A 21744-nucleotide genomic window follows, 5' to 3' on the forward strand; every position below is an offset into this window, starting at 1 on the left:
AAAGCAGGTTACCAAATTGTGTAAACTTCAGCAACTAAACTTTGTTAAATCTTGTTTTACCTAAAATTGAAAGATTTTTTTTAAGGACCTAAAAGTTTTTAGATCCTATTGAGGATCTGAGATCACATACTTTTCTCTTTGTGCATCGGGGGATTCTAACAAAAGGTAAACTGTGTTATCGAACACCCATTTAGATGAATCTCCTTCATAATTGGCTGTAAAGCCAATCGCCAGCAATGCAGTATGTTTGAGGTTTTGTAGGTTATGATGTAAAGATCTTGGCGGGGAGGTGACTACTGAATGCTTTGTGCTGTTTTTCGCTACATAGAGTACCAAATAAATTCAGAATCTCAGCTGTAGATTTGTAGATTTATAGAAAATCAATCAAGTGTGCATTATTTGTCTTTAAATACAATCTTCATAGGAAGAGCTGCTTCCTGCCGGAGATCGCAGCCATCTTCTAGAGAAAGAGGTATTAACAGCCACAATCATCTCTCATCTTCCTGCAGTTCCCCGTCCACTGTCCTCCTTCCATTAGCAGAATCTGACTTGTTTTTTACTTTGCAGCTAGACCACATGACTTCTTTGATGCTCAGACGCTGGACGCCATTCGCCATCGTGCCATTTGCTTCAATCTATCTGCCCAGATCGAATCATTAGGGAAAGGGAACAGTGTGGTCTTTCACAGCATGGTGAGTGAGACAGGCAGTGCTGTTATGCTTTGGTTAGTTTACAATACGGTCGCCCTTTACTGTTCAGCCTGTATAGACGGATGTTGTCGTCACCCATCACCTTTTGCATTTGAACATAAGGACTCTCAAACACAGCTTTTAAACAGAAAAAGACTTGAGCTTTGCTGCATTTAGGACTGGCTGCATCAAAGAAGCACAAAGCAGGTCAAATGCAGCCTCAGAACTGTCATCCACATTGAAAAAAATGAGAATATGCTGACCCATGTTTGGTGTGCATTTTAAGCAGAAGAATGCCTGTCTACACTATCACAGAGGCAACATCCAAAAACTAGAGGAAGATTGTTGCTAAAGCACAGTTGTTAACCCCACAAAATTTGTATAATGTTGTGTAACTTCCCCCCCCATACATTTATAGTTTTTTGAAAATATCTGTTGAACCTGCCTGGTGGTGACAATCTGTGGCCTTATCTACCCCCTCTGCAGCATTGCCACTGCTTGGTGCGTATTTTCATTAACATAAATGTAAGGTCTATAGCAGGGTTCTCCAAACTACGGTCCTTCAGCTGTTTTGCGGAAATACACGTCCCATTAGGCATTGTAAAACGGACATTCACCGACATGACTAGGCATGATGGGAATTGTAGTTCCTGAACAACTGGAGGGCCATAGTTTGGAGACACCTGGTCTACAGCATGGGTACTCAACCTGTGGCCCTCCAGCTGTTGCTGAACTACAAGTCCCCTCATGCCTCTGCCATTGGAGTCATGCTTGTAACTGTCAGCCTTGCAATGCCTCATGGGATCTTCGCAACAGCTGGAGGGCCACAAGTTAAGCACCCATGGTCTACAGCTTACTCTTCTTTCTGTTTAAAATAGCCTGAGTGGGGGGAGGGACCAGTCTTCCCTGCCATGAATTACAATGATAGGGGAGCTACTGTCAGTAATACACTCACACCCACCCCAGGGAATCGGGAGATGCTGCTGGTGTTGTAGGCAGCTGGGAGCTTGATGGGGTGGATAGGAGTGTTTGACAGCAGCTCCTCTTGTCGTTGCCATTCACTGCAGTGCAAACTAGTTTTACTCAGCACCCAAATAGTTCAGATGCAGAGAGCGATGCAGTCATGTGACCTGAGACCAAAGCACCAAAAAAAGGTATTTTGAAGTATTTTTGTATTTTACTGCTTTCTAATTTGATTGAGAGTGAAATGCCAAACCTATATTTGTGAAAGCAGCATTTCAGTTTTACCACCATTTTTATTGCCTCAAACCAAATTATAACAATTGCTGTGCATCTGCGTGGTTTCTGTAGACCACAATGTTTAAAAAATGACTCCTCATGAAGGCCTGAAAGAATTCCTTTGTGGGTTTCACATCTTGTAATGAATGCCTCGGTGACCATACAAAGGCAGATGGCACTAGCAGATCTGCCCCCCTCTGCTCAAAAATCTGTGATCTTTCTCTTACATCTGGAGATGTATGGCTGTGGTACAGATGCACAGAATAACTGATCTAGAATGTTGGAAAGTCCCTGACATGCTGCTGATGGTCTTCTAACTCGTTAAAAATGTGCTACCTTCCCACAAAGTATAAAAAAAAAAAAGATACCCTTGGATCCAAGCAAGTGTTCACTAGGAGTGTTTATTTTTTAGGTATGATCCTTAGCAGTTCCATGTCTGGACCTTCTACAGCATGTCCTTAATACCTGTAGCATATATGTAGTTTCTGATTATTACCTTCTCTGTAGCATTACACATACTGAAAAATTTGTGTGGTGCTTTGACGTCAGGGGCTGCAGTTGAGGCTCATAAATCTTTAAACTTTACAGTCACTGCCTTTTTATATTGTCCGATTTTTTTTTTTTTTTTTTTTTTTTTTTTTTTTTTTTTTTTTTACAGCATAAAAAGCAAATCCACACTTTTTCTGGACTCTAGTGATGTGGCGGTGATGTGTTCCACTTATAGGGGCTGCAACTGTATTAAACCCCAAAACAAATATTTATTATATTACAGCTTACAGATTCTTACGTGTGATGGCTGTATTCGTTTCCTTTTTCTTTCGTTCATTTGCAGGCACAGTTTGATATTACTAACCATTTGGTTATACTGTCCCCTACTGGAGTATGACACTAGGCAGAAAATAATTCTGGCTACACCGATTGGCACTCCCAGGGGGTATTTTTCTTCTCTCTGCTATAGCCACTCTACCTAGTCAGAAGTAAGGACCGATTTCCTTGCTGGGATCTTTGGTCCTGGCAAAATTTTTTAGATCATTTTTTTTCCTCCTGAATTTTTTCCTGTGAGATCTACAATCAACTGCCGTACTGGGCGACGGGCTGGATGATCTAGATCCAGTGGTCACCCTAGTCTGGACAGGCGAGTTTGCGCAGCCCCCAGCTCCATGCTAGGTCGGCTGCTACATAGCCCCACTAGACAGGGCTGGCCTTGGAGTTAAACGCCTTGTGAGGTTGCATACGTCTGGGTCTCGGCCTAAGTCGCAGCGTTCCTCCTGGCCGACAAACCCCCCCCCCCCCATTTCGATAGAGAGGGGTTCTGTCTGGAGTGGTGCCCGTCTGGTATGGTGAGTAGCTGTCCCCCCTCTTCCCCCCTGGAGGGTTTTGGGGTGGATGGGGGCCCCTCCGGGTTCTCCTCCTTCGCGCAGGCGCCCCCCCCCCCCCGCCAAGTCCCTCATCCAGCCCCCTTCACGCTGGGGCTGTTCGGGTGGTCTGGCCACTTTCCTGGGATGGGGGTAGGGCGCTAATGGTGATGGGGGCCGGGGGGGGGGGTTGCATGCACCGCCGGCGATTGGACGATCGACTGTGTCGGGGGGGGGGGGGGGGTTGTACCTGGTGAGGGCTTCTGCCAGGGCCCCCTGTCCTTCCTGGATCTGTCCTTGAGGCCTGGTCTCCCTCCTGGGTTCCTGTTTCCTTCATGGTGCCACTATTTTGTTGCAGCCTGTGTGTTTCTATATACGACAGCCATGTTTGTGTAGTCCAGTGGCCATTTTGTTTTAGTTTGCCATTAGAAATAGCAGCGGCCATGAAAGTGGAGCCCTCTGGGCCGCGATTTCGGCGGTGGGAGCCCCTCCTCATCCCCTGGTGCTGACTACTGGATCATTTTACTTCTTGATCGCCGCACATGTACTGCAGATTCTCCTGGTGGCTGCAGGTGCATGTTTCTGTGGGTGGGGAGTCTGGTGGGGTCCTCTCCCTCTCAGCTGAGGATCACTTAGTGGTTTGTGCTTTGCAACCAGGTGGGGCTGCCAGCGCAGTCAGGGTTGTCCCTTAGCAGTGTTTTACACTTTTTGTGGGTTCCCCCTGGTGAGTCTTTGGAGCACATTTCCCCACCTGATCCACTCTCTGAGGCTGCAGGGCCCTCCGGGTCCCAACCATCCATCCATTCACTGACGGCGGTCCTGGAGTCCCTTGTGTCCCGGGTGGAGGTGGCTTGCGGGTGATGGGCTAGCAAAAAGCGCCCCCCTGCCTCTCTGGTCTCATCAGATCCTAAATCTGATTTGGCGGAAGTGGGTCACCCTGCTGGGTCTGCAAACACGCACCCGGAATCCTCTAACAGTTAGGATGATTCCTCCACATTTTCACATTTTCGACCGCGCACGAAAAGGTGCTGGTGGATGCACTGATTGTATCTGTGCGTGAGACCCTGAAGATGGAGGACGCAGCTAAAGCTGCGACGGAGGCGCAGGTTCCCTTTTGGCACTCACATGCCATCCATAGCGGCAAAGGGGTTTCCTTTCCCTGCCTATTTTGACAGAATTGCCGCTAAAGAGTGGGGATGACCAAATCAGCCCCTTTACTTTGCGTTACACCTATGAAGAGTCCCTTCTTAAGAAGTGGTCCCTTCATCTGGAGGTGTTTCATCAGCTGTGTCTCTGGTGGGCAGAGTTGTATAAAGTACTCGAAACCCATACTTGAGTAAAAGTACAAGTGCTCGACCAAAAAGTGACTTGAGTAGAAGTGGAAGTGCTCAATCAAAAAGTGACTTGAGTAGAAGTACTAAAGTATTCAACATTTTTTGTACTTAAGTATTGCAAGTAGTTTTTTTAAAAATTTTGCTACTCAAGTACTGAAAGTAAAAGTACCAGTAGTTTTGAAAAAAAAATTGCTACTCAAGTACTGAAAGTAAAAGTACAAGTACTGTGTTATGTAGTTATTAAAGAAAGAAGTCAAAAAGTTTGAACATCATATTGTTTTTTATTATTTCAAATGCAGCTTTTATTTATACATACAGTAGCATTTATTTTCGTATGTGCTGATAAGCCCCCGTTCACACTGGGGCGACGCTACTTCGGACCGCGACCTCCGAGGTCGCGGTGCGAGCAGCGCGCCGCGACCTCGGAGCGGCCGCCACGGACTTCATAACATTGAAGTCTATGGCGGTCGCCTCCTGGTCGCCCCAAAGAAGCTCCGGACCCTTTTTCTGAGTCGGAGCGACTTGTGTCGCTCCTATCAGAACGGGTCCGCAGCTTCCCTATGGGAGGCGACCTGTGAGGCGACCAGGTCGCCTCACAGGTCGCCCCAGTGTGAACGGGGGCTAATACACACGTTTTGAGCTTCATGAAACCTACCATCTACTGTTCTGGCAGTGGTAATTTTTATAGTAGTAACGAGTAACTATGCAGCACAAAAAAAAATATTGAAGTAGAAGTATTGAAATCATCGAAAAAAATGTAGTGAAGTAAAAGTGGAAGTAGGAGAAAAAAATTCTACTCCAGGAAAGTACAGATACCGCCTTTCGGTACTTAAGTACAGTAGTGAAGTAGTTCTACTTAGTTACTATACATCTCTGCTGGTGGGGCACCCCCGATGTGGATCTGTTGGCGTCTCAACTCAACCTAAAGGCGCAGAGGTTTGTGGCTCGGTCAAGGGATCCTCTGGTGGACGCCACAGATGTGCTGGTGGCCCCGTGGGGGTCAGTATCGTCTGTCTGATTTACGCCTTACCACCTCTCAAGCTTCTGCCCAGACTTATACGCAGGATCGAGGCAGAAAGGATTCTGGTCATCTTAGTGGCTCCAGGCTGGCCTGGCCAGGCTTGGTATGCCGATCTGGTGCGGCTGGTCGCCATGTTCCTTGGCAGCTTCCTCTCAGGAAGGATCTGCTATCCCAAGGGCCAATTGTTCATCGTGCTTTACAGTCGCTGGCTTTGACAGCTTGGCTGTTGAACTCCAGGTGTTGAAGGATAGGGGTTTATTTGTGTTGGTGATTCCTACACTGTTGAAAGCTAGGAACTCTACCTCTAGGAAGATCTACCATCATACAAGGAAGACGTACATTGCGTGGTAGTCGCTTTGGGTTTTTCCTCGCTCCTTCTCGGTGGCTCGAATCTTGACCTTTCTTCAACAGGGGGTTGAACATAAATTGGCCTGGAATACCATCAAGGGCCAGGTGTCGGCTTTAGTGGCCATCTTCCAACGACCTTTGGCCACACACTCCCTGGTGCGTACCTTTCTTTAGGGTGTCTGACATTTGTTTCCTCCAGTGCGGGCTCTGTTGCCACCTTTTGGATCTTAATTTGGTGCTTTCAGCTCTACAGAAGCCTCCCTTTGAAAACATTCGGCAGATTCCCCTGCTTATGCTTTCCCAAAAGGTGGCCTTTTTAGTAGCGATCACCTCTGCACGCAAGGTGTTGGAACTGGCGGCGTTATCCTGTCGTTCACCATACCTTGTGATTCAGAGTTAGGGTGGTTCTTCTCCCCTGTCCGTCGTTCCTCCCAAAGATTTTCTCTGATTTTTATTTGAATGAAGACATTGTGTTGCCTTCCCTCTGTCTGGGGCCTAAACTTCCGAAGGAAATTGCCTTGCATGCCTTGGATGTGGTCCGGGCAATTAGAGCGTACCTGGCAGCTACAGAGTCTTTCAGGAAGTCAGACTCTTTGTGCTCACGGATGGACCTTGAAAAGGGTTGTCTGCTTCCTCTGCAACCATTTCCAGATGGATCAGACACGGTGGTTCAGGCCTATTCCATTAGGGGTCAGGTTCCTCCTTTCCCTGTCAAGGCCCACTCTACTAGGGCGCTTAGTGTCTCCTGGGCTTTCTGTCATCAGGAGTCAGTGACACAGGTTTGCAAGGCGTATGAAATGGTAAACTTATGCGCTAGAATGAGGTAAGCGACACTCTGGAAACTCTAGAAGAAAACTAAAATAAGACGTGGAACTCCTCCGAGCAAGCAGCTAATTTGTCCCCACGTATCACATTAATTGTATAAGCAGAAAATCAGCGCTCAACTCTAAATGAGGTGGACCACTCGATCTGCCTCCACAGATAAATATTGATCTTAACTCAAAAGCAGTAGACTACATAAAGATCCGATAATAAATAAATCTATAAATGTGTTCGTGAGCTTCTAAAAGATGCAGTGATAGCATAATCAGAAAAGTAAAAACATAGGTGATAACAAAACGATGAAAAGGATAAATCAAGTAATAATCCCAAAACGGATGGTCTGATCAATCCAACCTCTGTGGTTCTTAAAAAATAAAGTGATTGACAGTGAAGAACAAATTATGTGCGAATAGTATCTTAATAAATATGATGGCAGCAAATAAAAAAAAAAAAATTATATAATAGCAACAATCAATAATAATATCAATTCAGGCATAAATAAGTGCCAACCAAACGGACTAAATGTCAAAAGTGCAGCAGTGCTAAACTTAAGGTGCATAAATGTCCAAAAAATAACTTTAAAAGTTCAATAAGGTGATTAAGGTGCAAAGTGCCAGGAAATTCAGTGGTAAATTCAAGTGAAATCAACAGGTGAGATCACACTTCCAATCACAGCAAAGTGGATTTGTCCCGGTGAGCTCGCAATCCAACACCAAGTGCAGTGGCCGCTCACCTCCACAACACTCAAACAGAGCGTTAAACACTGTGGTCCAAGCTCCTCTCAATCTTTGGAAATACACTTGTTTCCCTTCAGCTGTTTTGGCTTAGTGATTCAGGATAAAAACTCGTCACAATATGGGTCCGTGCAGATCTCCCTCAATCCATCTATCTAGCACTCAGACAAGAGAGGCTCTCATGGTGCAGTACATCAGGGTATATATTTATTAGGTATAAGATGCAAACTACTTACTACAACAAAGATAATACAGTGCAGTTCAGTCTCCAATACAACCGCCGATGCGGTGAGCTCCGAGGCTTCCGGTCTCGGCCGAAGACCGGAAGTGACTTCAATACGGCTTGTCCCTGACGCGTTGCGCTACGACACACACGTAGCTTTTTCAAAGGGGTCCGATCTTATCGGATCTTTATGTAGTCTACTGCTTTTGAGTTAAGATCAATATTTATCTGTGGATGCAGATAGTGGTCCACCTCATTTAGAGTTGAGCGCTGATTTTCTGCTTATACAAGGTTTGCAAGGCGGCCGCCTGGTCGCCGGTGCACACTTTCACAAAGTTTTATAAAGTGGATGTGTTGACATCTGGAGATGCTTCTTTTGGCCGCAAGGTTTTGCAGGCTGCTGTTTAGGAGGACCTGATCCTCTTTGAGAGTGTATTGTTTTTTTCAAGTGGGCTCCAGTGGTTTGGTTGAGCTCCTGTTGCCTGGGTTGCTAATGTTTAGCCTTGGGAATTTTTTTGTTGTTCCCACCCCTCATGTTGAACACTGCTTTGGAGCATCCCAGTGGTTATGAATATCAGGAGCTGTGTCCGTCAATGAATGAAAGAGAAAATTGGATTTTTGCCTTACTGTAAAATCCATTTCTCTGATGTTTTGACAGACACAGCACCCACCCCTCGTGGTGTTATAATTCTCCTGGCACTGCTTGTAACAAAACTGAAAATAGAGGGGACTGCCCATGGGTATATCCAGAATTCTTTTCTGCCTAGTGTCCTTCTCCTGTAGGGGGCAGTATAACCCAATGGTTGTGAATACCAGGAGCTGTGTCTGTCAGTGAACCTCAGAGAGAAGAGATTTTACAGTGACAAAAATCCAGGTTTTTTTGGAGGTTGTTTTTTTTTTTGCTTTATTTCTTCTATTTTAATCTGTAGATCCAGCCAGCTAGTGTGTTGTTTTTCAACAAAAAGCTTTTGCAGTTACAGGGATTGGACAGACCATTAACACTGTCAGGAGTGCCTAAATGATCAGCTTTCTTTATATAAAACCTTTATTCAAAATCAAACCAGCTAAGGAAATTCAGAAGAGAAGTCAGCAACCAGGATGCATTTAAAATAATGGTCTGCCTTTTTTTTTTTTTTAATTACATGAGTTACAGCTGTAAAAATGCCAAAGTGTTTCAGCAGTCAGGGCTTAGTCAGCCATGACTGCCGAAACACGTTGGCTGTTTTTACATCTGTAACTCATGTAATTCAATGAAAGGGAGACTGTTGTCTGAATTTATCCCAGGTGCTGACTATTCCTCTTCTGGAATATGCACTGTAGAGGCATTGGAAGCCTCAGTCTGAGCATCGGGTTGGTGCTGTGAATTAGGAAGGTGGTAGCGCTTACACCTGTTTCCTAGCTAAGGAAGTGTTTTTGCGAGTACTTCTAACACTCCCCCCCCCCCCCCCCCCTCAAACTGACAATGTTGCTTTCCAAATTTGCCCCCTGTGCTCCTGCATCCAGAGTGGTCTTTATAATACAGGACATGTTACTGGATAGATTGCCAGGGGAAGAAAGCCAAAAGAAAAGCTAATATAGTTACTACATCTAATGATTGGTAAGCTGCTACATAGTACACTTTTGGTTTTGGGTTTAATACCGCTTTAAGAGACCCTGTCATTCAAGGCAAAATTATGGTGTCTTTGTCAACAGCCCCCTGACACTCCTCTTCAGTTACCTATATGAAGTGCTACATTGTTCTAAATTCTTCAAATGTTCTAAGGCTCCGTTCACATGTGGGCGTTTTGGGGCGTTTTTGGGGAGTTTTTCTGCTCTAGGATCAGCTCTCAAAACGCCCAACAAGACAAATCCTATTCATTTCAATGGCCCCTGTTCACATCTGAGCGTTTTGACGCTGTAAGCAAAACGCCCAACGCTCAAAGTACATGAGCTTCTTTTTGGGCAGATTACAGGCATTTTCCATTGGTTTCTATTCAATCTAAAAACGCCTGCACAAAAAACGCCTGTAAATCGCGGTAAAAACGCGTGAAAACGCTACGCTCAGGTGTGAATGTAGCCTTAATGTGACATTTTCTTCCAGGTGATTGCAAAGAGAAAAGAAGATTCTGGAAAGGTGAAGTTGTTGCTGCACTGGACCCCAGAAGACATGTGAGTCAGTAATGGTTATCTGCCTTCCGTGTGACTGTCCCCTTCCATCACTGTCCTGTGCTGAGCACTTGTGGGCATCTAAGCTGCCAGTTGCAATGTCTTCATTTCACTTTCAGAGAATCCACTGCTATATTTGTATGGGGTTCCCTTACTTTTTGCTGTAAGTCAGGTAGAAAATAAAGTGCCTGCCACACTATTTCATGATGATTGGTGGTTAGTGGGTGTGTGCTGCTTCTTTGCCCCATTCCCATCACTAACACTAATACGTAGATAGGCTCAGGTGTGTTTTCACGATCCTAGTTCCAACCGACCTGCCTGATCCCGCCGGAAAGCCAACACTGCACAGTGTTGGCTTCCTGGCGGGATTGGGCAGGTGGTTTGGGACTAGGATCCCGAACACACCTGAGCCCATCTCTACTAATTGGGAGCTGAGGAGAAGTGGCTACACACTGTGATCTCCATACACCATTATTTGAAAAACCTAGAAAGGTTGGTAGCTGGTTACCTTGGCAGTGTGTCAGTTCTAGGTTTCATTTATTGTTAGAGCCTAAATTCTGGACTTTCATTTGCATTGGATTGTACATCCCCTGAGTTACTGCCACCGCCCCTTTAAGCAGCCATCGGTAATGCTGACATTGTTATTCTATTAGGGTGTTCGGATGGAAGGTGCTAGATTAAGAGTTTTGGGTCCCTTGTTTAGTGAAGGAAGTCTATGAGCGATAGTAAAGAATTTCTAGTGGGGCAATGCCAGATTCACGACAGAGCCACAAGGGGACCGGCGCTCCAAAAAATGCAAAATTTCCCATGGAAGACGTTTGGAGCCCCAGTTTATATTGTCTGGTAAAGTACAAAGTATTTCAAGGGTTATACTGCTGCTTGCATTAGTTTGCTTAGCATCAAAAGAACAAAAATTGTAAGCCCAGCACCGTATAATTCTCCTTTTATTCAGTATGCCTTAATAGTGTCCTAGGAAATTGGATGCCTTTTTATTCAGCTCCGCTAAAAATAATATCTTAATCGTACAATATAGGCAAAGTATTCAAAGACCCTAGATTATATGCTTACCTTCAGATAATTGGACACTGGCAAAGTTTTTGAGTACGCACTCTATGGCAGCCTTCACTAGAACCCTACACCAATCCGTGAGTCCTCAGTTTTCACTAATGTCCTAAGGTGATGGACCTCTTCACCCTTGTTGAGAAGTTACTCTTAGCTTAAAGTGTTACTAAACCCAGGACCCTGCATTGCATATATATGGTCTGGATTCATCAGTCAGTTCTTCAGTCATCTCCTTCACTGCCTCTACTACAATAGAAGCAGTGCGTCCAGATTGACGCAACCTCAGTAAAACCTTGGGAGCCGTACCTTGACCCCACGCTTTGGGCATATCCCGTAATGGTGCTTCAGCCTTGGATCCTGCAAAGGCGCTCATCTTGTCACAACGTGCAATGCATATAGTCAGTCACAGGCTGGGTATACAGCCTCAGGGCTGTGGTCCATTCCTATGGAACCCAGACCTTGAATACTCCTTTGGGGGTATGCCCATTTTGAAGGGGCAAAGTCTGGGCACTATAATGGGATCCAGCGTCATGGACCGGAAAGACAAGGTCACCCTGTATTTCTGACCATTGCTGTAAAAACTGGGGCTATGTTTGAAATATATTCACCTTACAGTGTAAAGGTTTCAAACTTGGCAATAAAACTCTGACATTCAGAGCTTAGTTATTATACACCACTGGTGGCACACTTTACCACCACTTCCGCCTAGGGCCTTTTTAAGGTTCTCAGGTGCGTCCTACTGCCCTTTTTACCAGTGGAACCTCGCTACAGGATGGTCTAAACCTAGGTTGCTGTGTATTCCTTCAGGACATGCTTACCCTGTATTCTGTACTATGCATCGACCGATTATCGGCAAAGCCAATATATGGAAGGCCAATATGCATTTTTCCCAATATATCGGAATCGGGTCCGGAGGTTACCGATATTGCCAATATTTCGGGAAAGTGCATTTACTGGAGTGATGCCTGCACCTAGAGTCCATAGCCGACGGTCGGCTGTCTTGTAATGACAACCGATTCGGCTGAGAAGCCACTCGAATGCCATTACAAGGTGCGGGAGGGGACGTCCCCTCCCCCTCTCCTGCATTCCACAGCTCACCCGTGTCTCCCGTCCCACTGGGAGACTCGGGCAACCAGCCTGTACAGCCGCCGAAGACCCAATCAAAACTGCATTCGGCTCTGATCGGGTCTCAATGCAAAAACCCAGAAGTGATGTCATGAGTGACATCACTTCTGGGTACTGTCTGGTGCCAGATTAAAAAAAATGGCAGCATTCAAAATGGCCAAACTTGGCCTTTTGAATACTTTTAAGTGCAGAGGAGGGGTTTTGGGGACTTTTAGACCCCCAGATCCCTCCACAAAAGTACCTGTCAAAAAAAAAAAATTTGAAATGTACAAAAATATCGGCCCATACCGATATGCATTGGCCAAAATATCGGTATCGGCAACGAAAACTGATAACCGTCTATAACTATTCTGTACCCTACTCCGGGAGTACCTCACAGGGGAATATTCTCACCCATAGCTATGGTGGAGACCAGGGAAAAGGGAACAACTGCAAAACAGGTGAACATTCGCTTTACAGAAGGACTGCACAACACTCCTCCTCACTGTGATGGTGCTTCCCTTGCACTGGAGAGGAAATCGATTTCAACACTGGTCTCTGCATCCAATCGTAGTCCTTTTTTATGTATACAGCAAGCGGCCTACTTGACAAAAGCAGTTTTTTGTGTTTGTCACAAATCCTTGGACAATTAATGGCTTTTATTGCAGTCATCTTGGTCCCGGATTACAAAACGCCATGTTCCTTCTCCAGCTCCTCCATCTGTATCTGAGTAGGATCTTGAAATGCTTGCCTTGGATGAGGCAGACACAGAAGGGAATGATGAGGGTATTGAGGCAGTATTAGAGGAGGCTGCAAAAATATTTATCCCCCTCACACCTAAAGAGGAAGCTTCACGCAACATGCTTGCTAATGTGGATAGGCTCAATGCTGCTGTGCTCAAAAGCCTTGGCATTGTAGAACTTGAGTCTCCCCTGTCTTGCTATGCCCCTTTGAATACAAAGGGATCTGCAAAAATCTATAAAAGGCATTCCCCTGTTCATGAAGAAATAGAATGGGCAGTCTGTGACAATTGGATCATTCCACTCCTACAAAAATCTTTGCTGATCTCTATCCAGTGAAAGAGTTCACTAAAAAGTATTCTGTTCCTGTAGTTGATCCTGCCATCTAAGTCCTAAACAAACCTCCCACTGTACCAGTTGAAGGCCTTCCTTCATTTACCAATTCTGCAGATGGGAAATTTGAGAATGTCTTAAACCACTTCAAGACCGCCGCAATACGTGTATATACGTTGTGATTTTGAAGTGGTTTACTGGGCTGATGGCTGAAGATATCAGCCATCAACCAGGTGTTGTTTTATACAGCTGGTGGCTGGCTTTCTCATGAAAGGGTTCAGAGCAGCTCATGAGCCGATGGAACGCTTTCAGAAGTGGCAGAATGGGACATAACCTCCACGTGTGTGTGTGTATGTGTCTTGCCCTTGCCCTTAGTACTGCTTTCTCCCGAAGCTGTGGCCTGCTGCGTAGAGCAGGGATTATACAGGGACTGGCCTACAGAATTCTAATTCTGTTTGCCAGTCTCCCAACCCCCTGTATGCACCAGTATAACCCTACTCTCTCTGAATTTTTGTGTGCAAGAAAGATTTTATGGCAAGTACTTAATTTGTATAATTTCTTTCTTCGTGTGTCAGGAATGAGACTGCAAACTTGCATGTTGCCCAAAACAGTTTTATATTCGGACATTTTAATATCCCCTTTGTTGCCGCGTACATACAGATTGTAATGGATCATGCTGTATGTTTTGACTTGTTCCTTGCTCATAGCCTCCCAGATGTCTGGGTGAACGAAACAGAATGGCACCAGTTGAAGACCAAGGTTGTCCACTTATCCAAACTCCCGAGCGACACCGCTCTGCTCTTGGACCCTAACATATACAGGTCAGTCACCATGCAGGTTCCTTGCTCACACTCTTCACATGTCCAGTGTAAATGTTTGTCTTTAATCTACACAGAGTTGTTTGACGCTTTTTTTGCTTTGTGCTTGATGTACAGAAATCCTAGTAAAAAGATTTCACACAGTGGATCGCTGAAAGATCACTGCTTTTAAGAACCCATCCTGGTTTGTATACAATTTTTTTACTATAAATGTGTGTTTTCCAGATCCCTTATCTGGTAAACCAATATCAACTGTTTGTTCCTGATTTCTTTGGTCATTGCCTCCTGCTAGGGTAATGTGTCCTTTTATTTGCCCAGATGGGGAGGGGGAGCATACACAGAACTATTCCCCCAGGAGAATTGGGGCTCTTTCATATCTTCCCATTTTGGATAAAAATGCTTATTCCGATCTCTGACTTATCAGTCAAGTGTCTGCTTTGTCCTTGTTCTCTAGTTTGCTGGTAGATTTACAAATTTAACTAAAAAGTTTTAGTGTTTTAGGCTTGGTTCGCACTGATATGGTGCGGGAACCACAGCAATTCCTTTGCATGTTCCAGCACTGCATCAGAATTGCAGGCAGTTCACACTTTGCTCTGCAAACCGCTGCAGTTGTCAATATTAGGTAATGACACCCCCGAATCAGTTTGCATAACATAGTGCGAACTATGGAATTGGATCGCATGGGTCTGAACATCCATACAATCCCATTCCAATGCAGACAAAAAATAGGGTCCTGCACTTTTTTGGTGCAGATTCAGTAAAAATTGAGCCATACATAATGTTTGGCTCAATTCGCACTGCACCGAATTCACAGGTCATTTGTACAGGAATCCGGTGCGACTCCTGTACAAATGACATGCAATGCTGTAGACCGCATCAGTGTGAACCCAGCCTTAAGTTTTCAATCCACAATCTCTAGTGCATCTAAACCCGAGAAGAAAAATGTCTTATTTATTTTTCTTTTTTTTTTTTTTTTTTTTCCTGGTGATTTTACCAGTAAAACACTTTTTCTAGGGTGACAATGGTCACTCACTGCACTGTCTATACAGAAGCAGCATTCTCACTACAGAACACCTCACCCTATGTTATTAAAAAGAGGGGGAGGTGTTCTGTAGTCCACAGAGGAGACCAGAGCAGGTCTAATAGGGCAAAAAGCAGAGATTTCTGGCAAGATCTACCATTTCTTTTGGTACTTATTAAACAGATATTACACAACACTTTAAGTGGTATTTTTAACAAATTAAATAGGAGCAAATAAGTTGATTGATGGAGTTTATACACACTTTAATAAACCCTTTTCTCTTGAGAATCATTAGCCAACATTTTACACAACTGCTGACTTTTCAGTCCCTGCTCTCACTGACCGTTCTAGCCCCTGCAAGTTAATAGGAAATAATTAGAGTGGTTCCTGATCATGTAATTACTATGTCGGGTATGAAATATTGATCATATGCAGTCTTCATTAACCTCTTCCTGCCCACGCTATAACCGAAAGACAGCCACAGGACGGGCCTAAATTGCCGGTAGAGCATCTACAGTATATCACAAAAGTGAGTACACCCCTAACATATTTGTAAATATTTTATTATATCTTTCCATGTGACAACACTGAAGAAATTACACTTTGCTACAATGTAAAATAGTAAATGTACAGCTTGCATAACAGTGTAAATTTGCTGTCCCCTCAAAATAACTCAACACACAGCCATTAATGTCTAAACCGCTGGCAACAAAAGTGAGTATACCCCTAAGTGAAAATGTCCAAATTGGTCCCAAATTGTCAATATTTTGTGTGGCCACCATTATTTTCCAGAACTGCCTTAACCCTATTGGGCATGGAGTTCACCAGAGCGTCACAGGTTGCCACTGGAGTCCTCTTCCACTCCTCCATGACTTCACAGAGCTGGTGGATGTTAGAGACCTTGCGCTCCTCCACCTTCCGTTTGAGGATGCCCCACAGATGCTCAATAGGTTTTAGGTCTGGAGACATGCTTGGCCCGTCCATCACCTATACCCTCAGCTTCTTTAGCAAGGCAGTGGTCATCTTGGAGGTGTGTTTGGGGTCGTTATGTTGGAATACTGCCCTGCAGCCCAGTCTCTGAAGGGAGGGGATTATGGCTCTGCTTCAGTATGTCACAGTACATTGTGGCATTCATGGTTCCCTCAATGAACTGTAGCTCCCCAGTGCTGGCAGCACTCATGCAGCCCCAGACCATGACACTCCCACCACCATGCTTGACTGTAGGCAACACACACTTGTCTTTGTACTTCTCACCTGGTTGCCACCACACACCATCTGAACAAAATAAGTTTATCTTGGTCTCATCAGACCCAGTAGTTCATGTCCTTAGTCTGCTTGACTTCAGCAAACTGTTTGCGGGCTTTCTTGTGCATCATCTTTAGAAGAGGCTTCCTTCTGGGATGATGGCCATACAGAACAATTTTTTTGCAGTGTGCGGCGTATGGTCTGTGCACTGACTGGCTGACCCCCCGACCCCCCTCCACCCCTTCAGCCTCTGCAGCAATGCTGGCAGTACTCGTACATCTATTTCCCAAAGACAAACTCTGGTTATGACGCTCAGCACGTGCACTCAACTTCTTTGGTCGACCATGGCAAAGCCTGTTCTGAGTGGGACCTGTTCTGTTAAACCACTGTATGGTCTTTGCCACCATGCTGCAGCTCATTTTCAGGGTCTTGGCAATGTTCTTATAGCCTAGGCCACCTTTATGTAGAGCAACAATTCTTTTTTTCAGATCATCAAATTTCTTTGCCATGAGGTGCTATGTTGAACTTCCAGTGACCAGTATGAGAGAGTGAGAGCGAGAACACCAAATTTAACACACCTGCTCCCCATTTACACCTGAGACCTTGTAAAAACGAACGAGTCACATGACACTGTGGAGGGAAAATGGCTAATTGGGCCCAATTTGGAAATTTTTACTTAGGGGTGTACTCACATTTGTTGCCAGCAGTTTAGACATTAATGGCTGTGTGAGTTATTTTTGAGGGGACAGCAAATTTACACTGTTATACAAGCTGTACACTAACTACTTTACATTGTAGCAAAGTGTCATATCTTCAGTATTGTCACATGAAAAGATAATTGCTTCCTCCGGACAAACTTCAGACACTACAGGTTGCAGTTTGTCTCCTGCTGACCAACAGATGGTCATCCTTCCAGACTTGTATGTGGGTACTGGGCCTGATGGTGTCAACCTTCGAGTTGATCCGGTTTGCGCAGTTCCATACGAGGTCCCTACAATGGGAGATTCTCATCACATGGGACGAGACTCTGAAGTCTCTGGACAACCAAATCCAGCTGACCTGGGGTACGAGAGAGTCCCTGATTTGGTGGCGTCACATCCCTGGCTCCGGCAGGGCAAAATCCTTCCTACCCTTGTATTGGACCATAGTCGCCACAGATGCCAGCCAGTCCGGGTAAGGAGGCGTCCTTGGCAGAAGTTCTGCTTAGGGGGTCTGGACCCTGGAAGAATCCAGACCTACCGATCAGCGTCCTGACTTGTGATTTTAGGCTCTACCTGCAACATCGGATGAATTGTTTACAAGGCTGTCCAGTGCGCATTCAATCAGACAGTGACACAGCCGTGGCTTATGTCAATCTCCAAGGGGGCACAAGAAGAACATTGGCAGGAGGATTACCTCAGTCGGCAGGCGTTAGACAAGGGGAATGGTCTCTTCATCCGTCAGTTGTCTCTGGTGGGTCATCCCTGAGGTGGATCCGTTGGCGTCTTGGCTCAACAGAAAGGAGGTACATAGGTTTATGGCTCGGTCATGGGATCCTCTGGCAGATGCGCTGGTGGCCCAGAGGGGTCAGTATCGTCTTATTTACGCTTTCCCTCCTCTCAAGCTTCTGCCAAGACTTCTACGGGATTAAGGCAGAAGGGATTCCGGTTATTTTAGTGGCCCCCTGACTAGCGTCGCTGGCCTGGGTACACCGACCTGGTGCGGCTGGTTGCCGATGTTTCCTTGGAGGCTTCCTCTCAGGGAGGATCTGCTGTCCCAAGGGTCAACCTTCCAGCCTGCTTTACAGTCGCTGGCTTTGACAAATTGCCTGTTAAAAGCCAGGTGCTAAAGGATAGTGGATTCTCTGAATCTGTGATTCCTACGCTGTTAAAAGCTAGGAAATCTACTTCTTGGAAGATCTACCATCATACGTAGAAGACGTAGATTGCATGGTGTGAATCCCTTGGGGTTCCTCCTCGCTCCTTTTCGGTGGCTCTGATCTTGGCCTTCCTTCAACAGGGGATTGAACAGAAGTTGGCCTTGAGTACCATCAAGAGCCAGGTGTCGGTCTTGACTGTTTTTTTTTTTTTTTGTTTTTTTTTTTCTTAACGACCCTTGGCTTCATCTCTGGTGCGTACCTTTCTTCAGGGTGTTCAGCACTTGGTCCCTCAGCCTTGGGACCTCAATTTGGTACTTTCGGTTTGTAAGAAATCACCCTTTGAAAATCTTCAGGAGTTTCCCCTGCTTACGCTTTGCCAGGCGGCCTTTTTGGTGGCTATCACCTCTGCATACAGGGTATCGGACTTGGCCGCGTTACTGGTCGTTCACCTTATCTCTGGTGATTCACAGGGAATAAGGTGGTGCTTCGCTCCTGTCCGTCATTCCTTCCTAAGGTGGTCTCTGATTTTCATTTGAATAAAGACATTGTGTGGCCTTCCCTGCGTCCCAGGCCTAAATAACCAAAGGAAATTGCCTTGCATGCCTTGGATGTGGTCCTGGCAACTAGGGTGTACCTGGCAGCTATGGAGTCTTTCAGGAAGTCTGACTCTCTATTTGTGCTCACGGATGGCCTTGTAAAGGGTTGTCCGCTTCTTCTGCGACCATTTTTAGGTGGCTCAGAGAGACATTGGTTCAGGCCTATTCCATCAGGGGTCAAGTTCCTTCTTTCCCTGTCCAGGCCCACTCTACTAGGGCGCTTAGTGCCTCCTGGGCCTTCCGTCAGGTGTCAGTGACGCAGGTTTGCAAGGCAGCCACCTGGTCGTCGGTGCACATTTTTACCAAGTTTTATAAAGTGAATGTGTTGGCATCTGCGGATGCTTCCCTTGGCTGCAAGGTTTTGCAGGCTGCTGTTTAAAGGGACCTGATCCTCTTTGAAGGGTGTATTGTTTTTTTTTTTTTTTTTTCAGGTTGGCTCCAGTTGTTTGGTTGAGCCCCTGTTGCCTGGTTGGCTAATGTTTAGCCTTGGGAAATTTTTTGCTGTTTCCCACCCCTCATGTTTAACACTGCTTTGGGACATCCCAGTGGTTAAGAATACCAGAAGCTTTGTCCGTCAATGAACGAAAGAGAAAATGGGATTTTTGACTTTTCGTAGAATCCATTTCTCTGATGTTCCTTGGCGGACACAGCGCACACCCCACTGTCGAGTTATAATTCTCCTAACACTGCTTGTAACAAAACTGAGTGGCTTTAGCAGAGAGAGAGTATACCCCCTGTGACTACCCATGGGTATATCCAAAAAATGTTTTCTGCCTAGTGTCCTACCCCCTGTAGGGGGCAGTATAACCCAATGGTTAAGAATACCAGAAGCTGTGTCCGTCAATGAACATCAGAGAAATGTATTTTACAGTAAGTCAATAATCCCATTTTTGGGCTTAATACTGCTTTAACAAAATAAGCCTTTAGCCTATAGGGTGGCAGTGTTCACCTGTTTAGTGCTGTAATTAGAAACCACAATTACAATATAAAAAAATGACATTTTCTCTTCCGTTCATTGACACACAGCTACATATTCTTTACCATAGGGTTATGCTGCCCTCTACAGGAGTAGGACTAGGCAGACAACACAAAAGCTTGGCTACATCCCATGGGCCGTCCTCAGCTGGCATAACCCCCCTCTCTGCTTAGAAATACTGTTTTTGTTTGCCTAGTTCAGGAATAGGACCCAGTCTCCCTGCTGGGCCTTAGGTCCTGGCTTTTTTTTTTTTTTTTTTTGTCTATTTTATTGCTGTGGTCCCCTCAGCCTGGCCAGTGAGCACGTGCAGACCGTAGCTCCGCACTCGGTCGGCCGCGACATAGCCCCACTGGACTAGGGCTGGCTCGCGAGGTTAAACGTCTCACATGGTCGCATACGACCAGGTCTTGGCCTGAGTCGCATCGGCGGTCCTTCTGGCTGAAAGCTCCCCCACTTCGGTGGCGAGCAGGTTTGTTTTTGGAGTGTTACCCGCACGCTTCTCTGGATCATTTAGTAAGGACCCCCTCCTCTCCTTTCCTGGTTTCTGTGTGGGTACTCCCCGTAGTGGTTGGTCCCTCCGTGGGTTCTCTCCCCCCCCCCCTCCCCCTTCCTTGGGTGGCATTGAGCTTGCTTGTCTGCCCCTGCTCATGGTGGGTGGGGGTGACTGGTGCCCAGGCTGTGGGTGCCCCTGGCCTTGGTGCCTGCACGCACGCTATCCCACTGTCACCCTCGGTGGGCCTTCTATGGGGTGGGTGGCCTTTTTGACTCCCTTTGGGACAACGGGTGGGCAGGTGTCCGCGGGTCCGAGTACCATGCAGTTGGACAGGCCAAAAATTTAGGCCGCGGCTTTGCTTTCCCAGACAGGTTTAGCTGCTAGGGTGCTGTGGGGCATCCGCCTTCCCCAGTGGCTCTGTGAGGGTAGTCTGTCTGCAATTTTTCCCACATTAGCGGCGGGTGTTTGCGGCCTCCTTGGGGGGACCCCCTTGCAGGGTTCCCTCATTGCCCCCTCTTCTTTGCGGGCCTCAGTCAGTGCCCGCTGTGGGGGGCTTGAGTCGCCGCCCCCCTGTGCAGGATAAAGAAAGCGCTTGCACCCCCCCCCCCCCATCGCTGCGGACTCCCTGAACCGTCAAACCGTGAGGATGATTCCTCCAGGACTGCTGCGCCACACAATAAGGCGCTGGTAGATGCACTGATTGAGTCCTGTATGTTGGAGGATGCAGTCGAGGCCGCTGCAGACATATCTGTTCCATTTGTCACCCATAAACTGTCCTGTGCAGTTAGGATTTTCTCTTATCCAGTTTTTTTTTTTGACAATTTGTGTCTATAAGTGCTGGGTGCGTCTAACGACCCCTGATGGTCCCAAGACGCTTTGCTGTCCAGTATCCCTTGAGGAGTCGATTCTGAAGAAATGGATGCTTCCACTAGCGATGGGTGCCCCTATTTTCCAGGTTGACTAAGGCAACCATGTTTCCAGTGGTAGAATCCCTGGCTTTAAGGACTCTGGCTGACAGGTGGGCTGAATCTCTAACGCCTGTTGCATGTTTACTATGGCTGGTGCCTTATTGGGGCATGTTTTGGCCTCCGTTCGGGTGTCTCAGACACGGACGGGTGCAACAGGTTTCCCCCGCCTATGGTGGACTGGCAGACCAGTTGGTTCTGGGTGTGCAGTTTGTCTGCGATGCATCTTTGGATGCGATTCCTGTGAGTCCCTAAGCTATCTGTCTCAGCAGTGGTGCTTAGGCGTATTTTATGGCTGAAGTGTTGGTCTGGGAATCACACCTCTAAGAAGGATCTGACTGGATTGCCTTTTCAGGGCGAGCGCCTTTTCTGGGCTACCCTGGATGATTTCAGCCCATGACCAGTTTTTTTTCCATCCCTCAGGGACTTCAGAAAAAGGTCCCAAGCCCTTCAAGGCCTCTTCGAGAGTTTTCTTGTACATTTGGTCTGGCAATCAGAGAGCAAGCTTCTCCAGACCTGCTGACCAGACCCCTTCGGCATGACGGTTTGCCCCCATCCATGTCTGGGGTGGGGGGGGGGTGTCTTCGCTGGTTCTGGGGCCGTGGTCTTCCCGGGTCAGTGAC

General features: G+C 46.3%; 1 protein-coding gene across 3 annotated transcripts in view; it reads left to right on the top strand.

The window, feature by feature from the left end:
* Nucleotides 1–21744, top strand: part of AEBP2 (AE binding protein 2) — a 66395-nt gene that overhangs the window by 39313 nt on the left and 5338 nt on the right. For 2 of the 3 annotated variants that reach the window (XM_082255210.1, XM_082255211.1), the window contains 4 exons: nucleotides 568–692; nucleotides 9846–9913; nucleotides 13857–13970; nucleotides 14085–14151. In XM_082255210.1, the coding sequence (XP_082111336.1) occupies nucleotides 568–692; nucleotides 9846–9913; nucleotides 13857–13970; nucleotides 14085–14139 (362 nt within the window). In that variant the 3' untranslated portion in view covers nucleotides 14140–14151. Of the gene's footprint in view, nucleotides 1–424; nucleotides 473–567; nucleotides 693–9845; nucleotides 9914–13856; nucleotides 13971–14084; nucleotides 14152–21744 lie in introns of all 3 variants that reach the window. The other variant, XM_082255209.1, reaches the window with a different exon arrangement.

The sequence above is a fragment of the Pelophylax lessonae genome, assembly GCF_965119305.1.
Source record: "Pelophylax lessonae genome assembly, chromosome: 4".
Taxonomy (NCBI): Eukaryota; Metazoa; Chordata; class Amphibia; order Anura; family Ranidae; genus Pelophylax; species Pelophylax lessonae.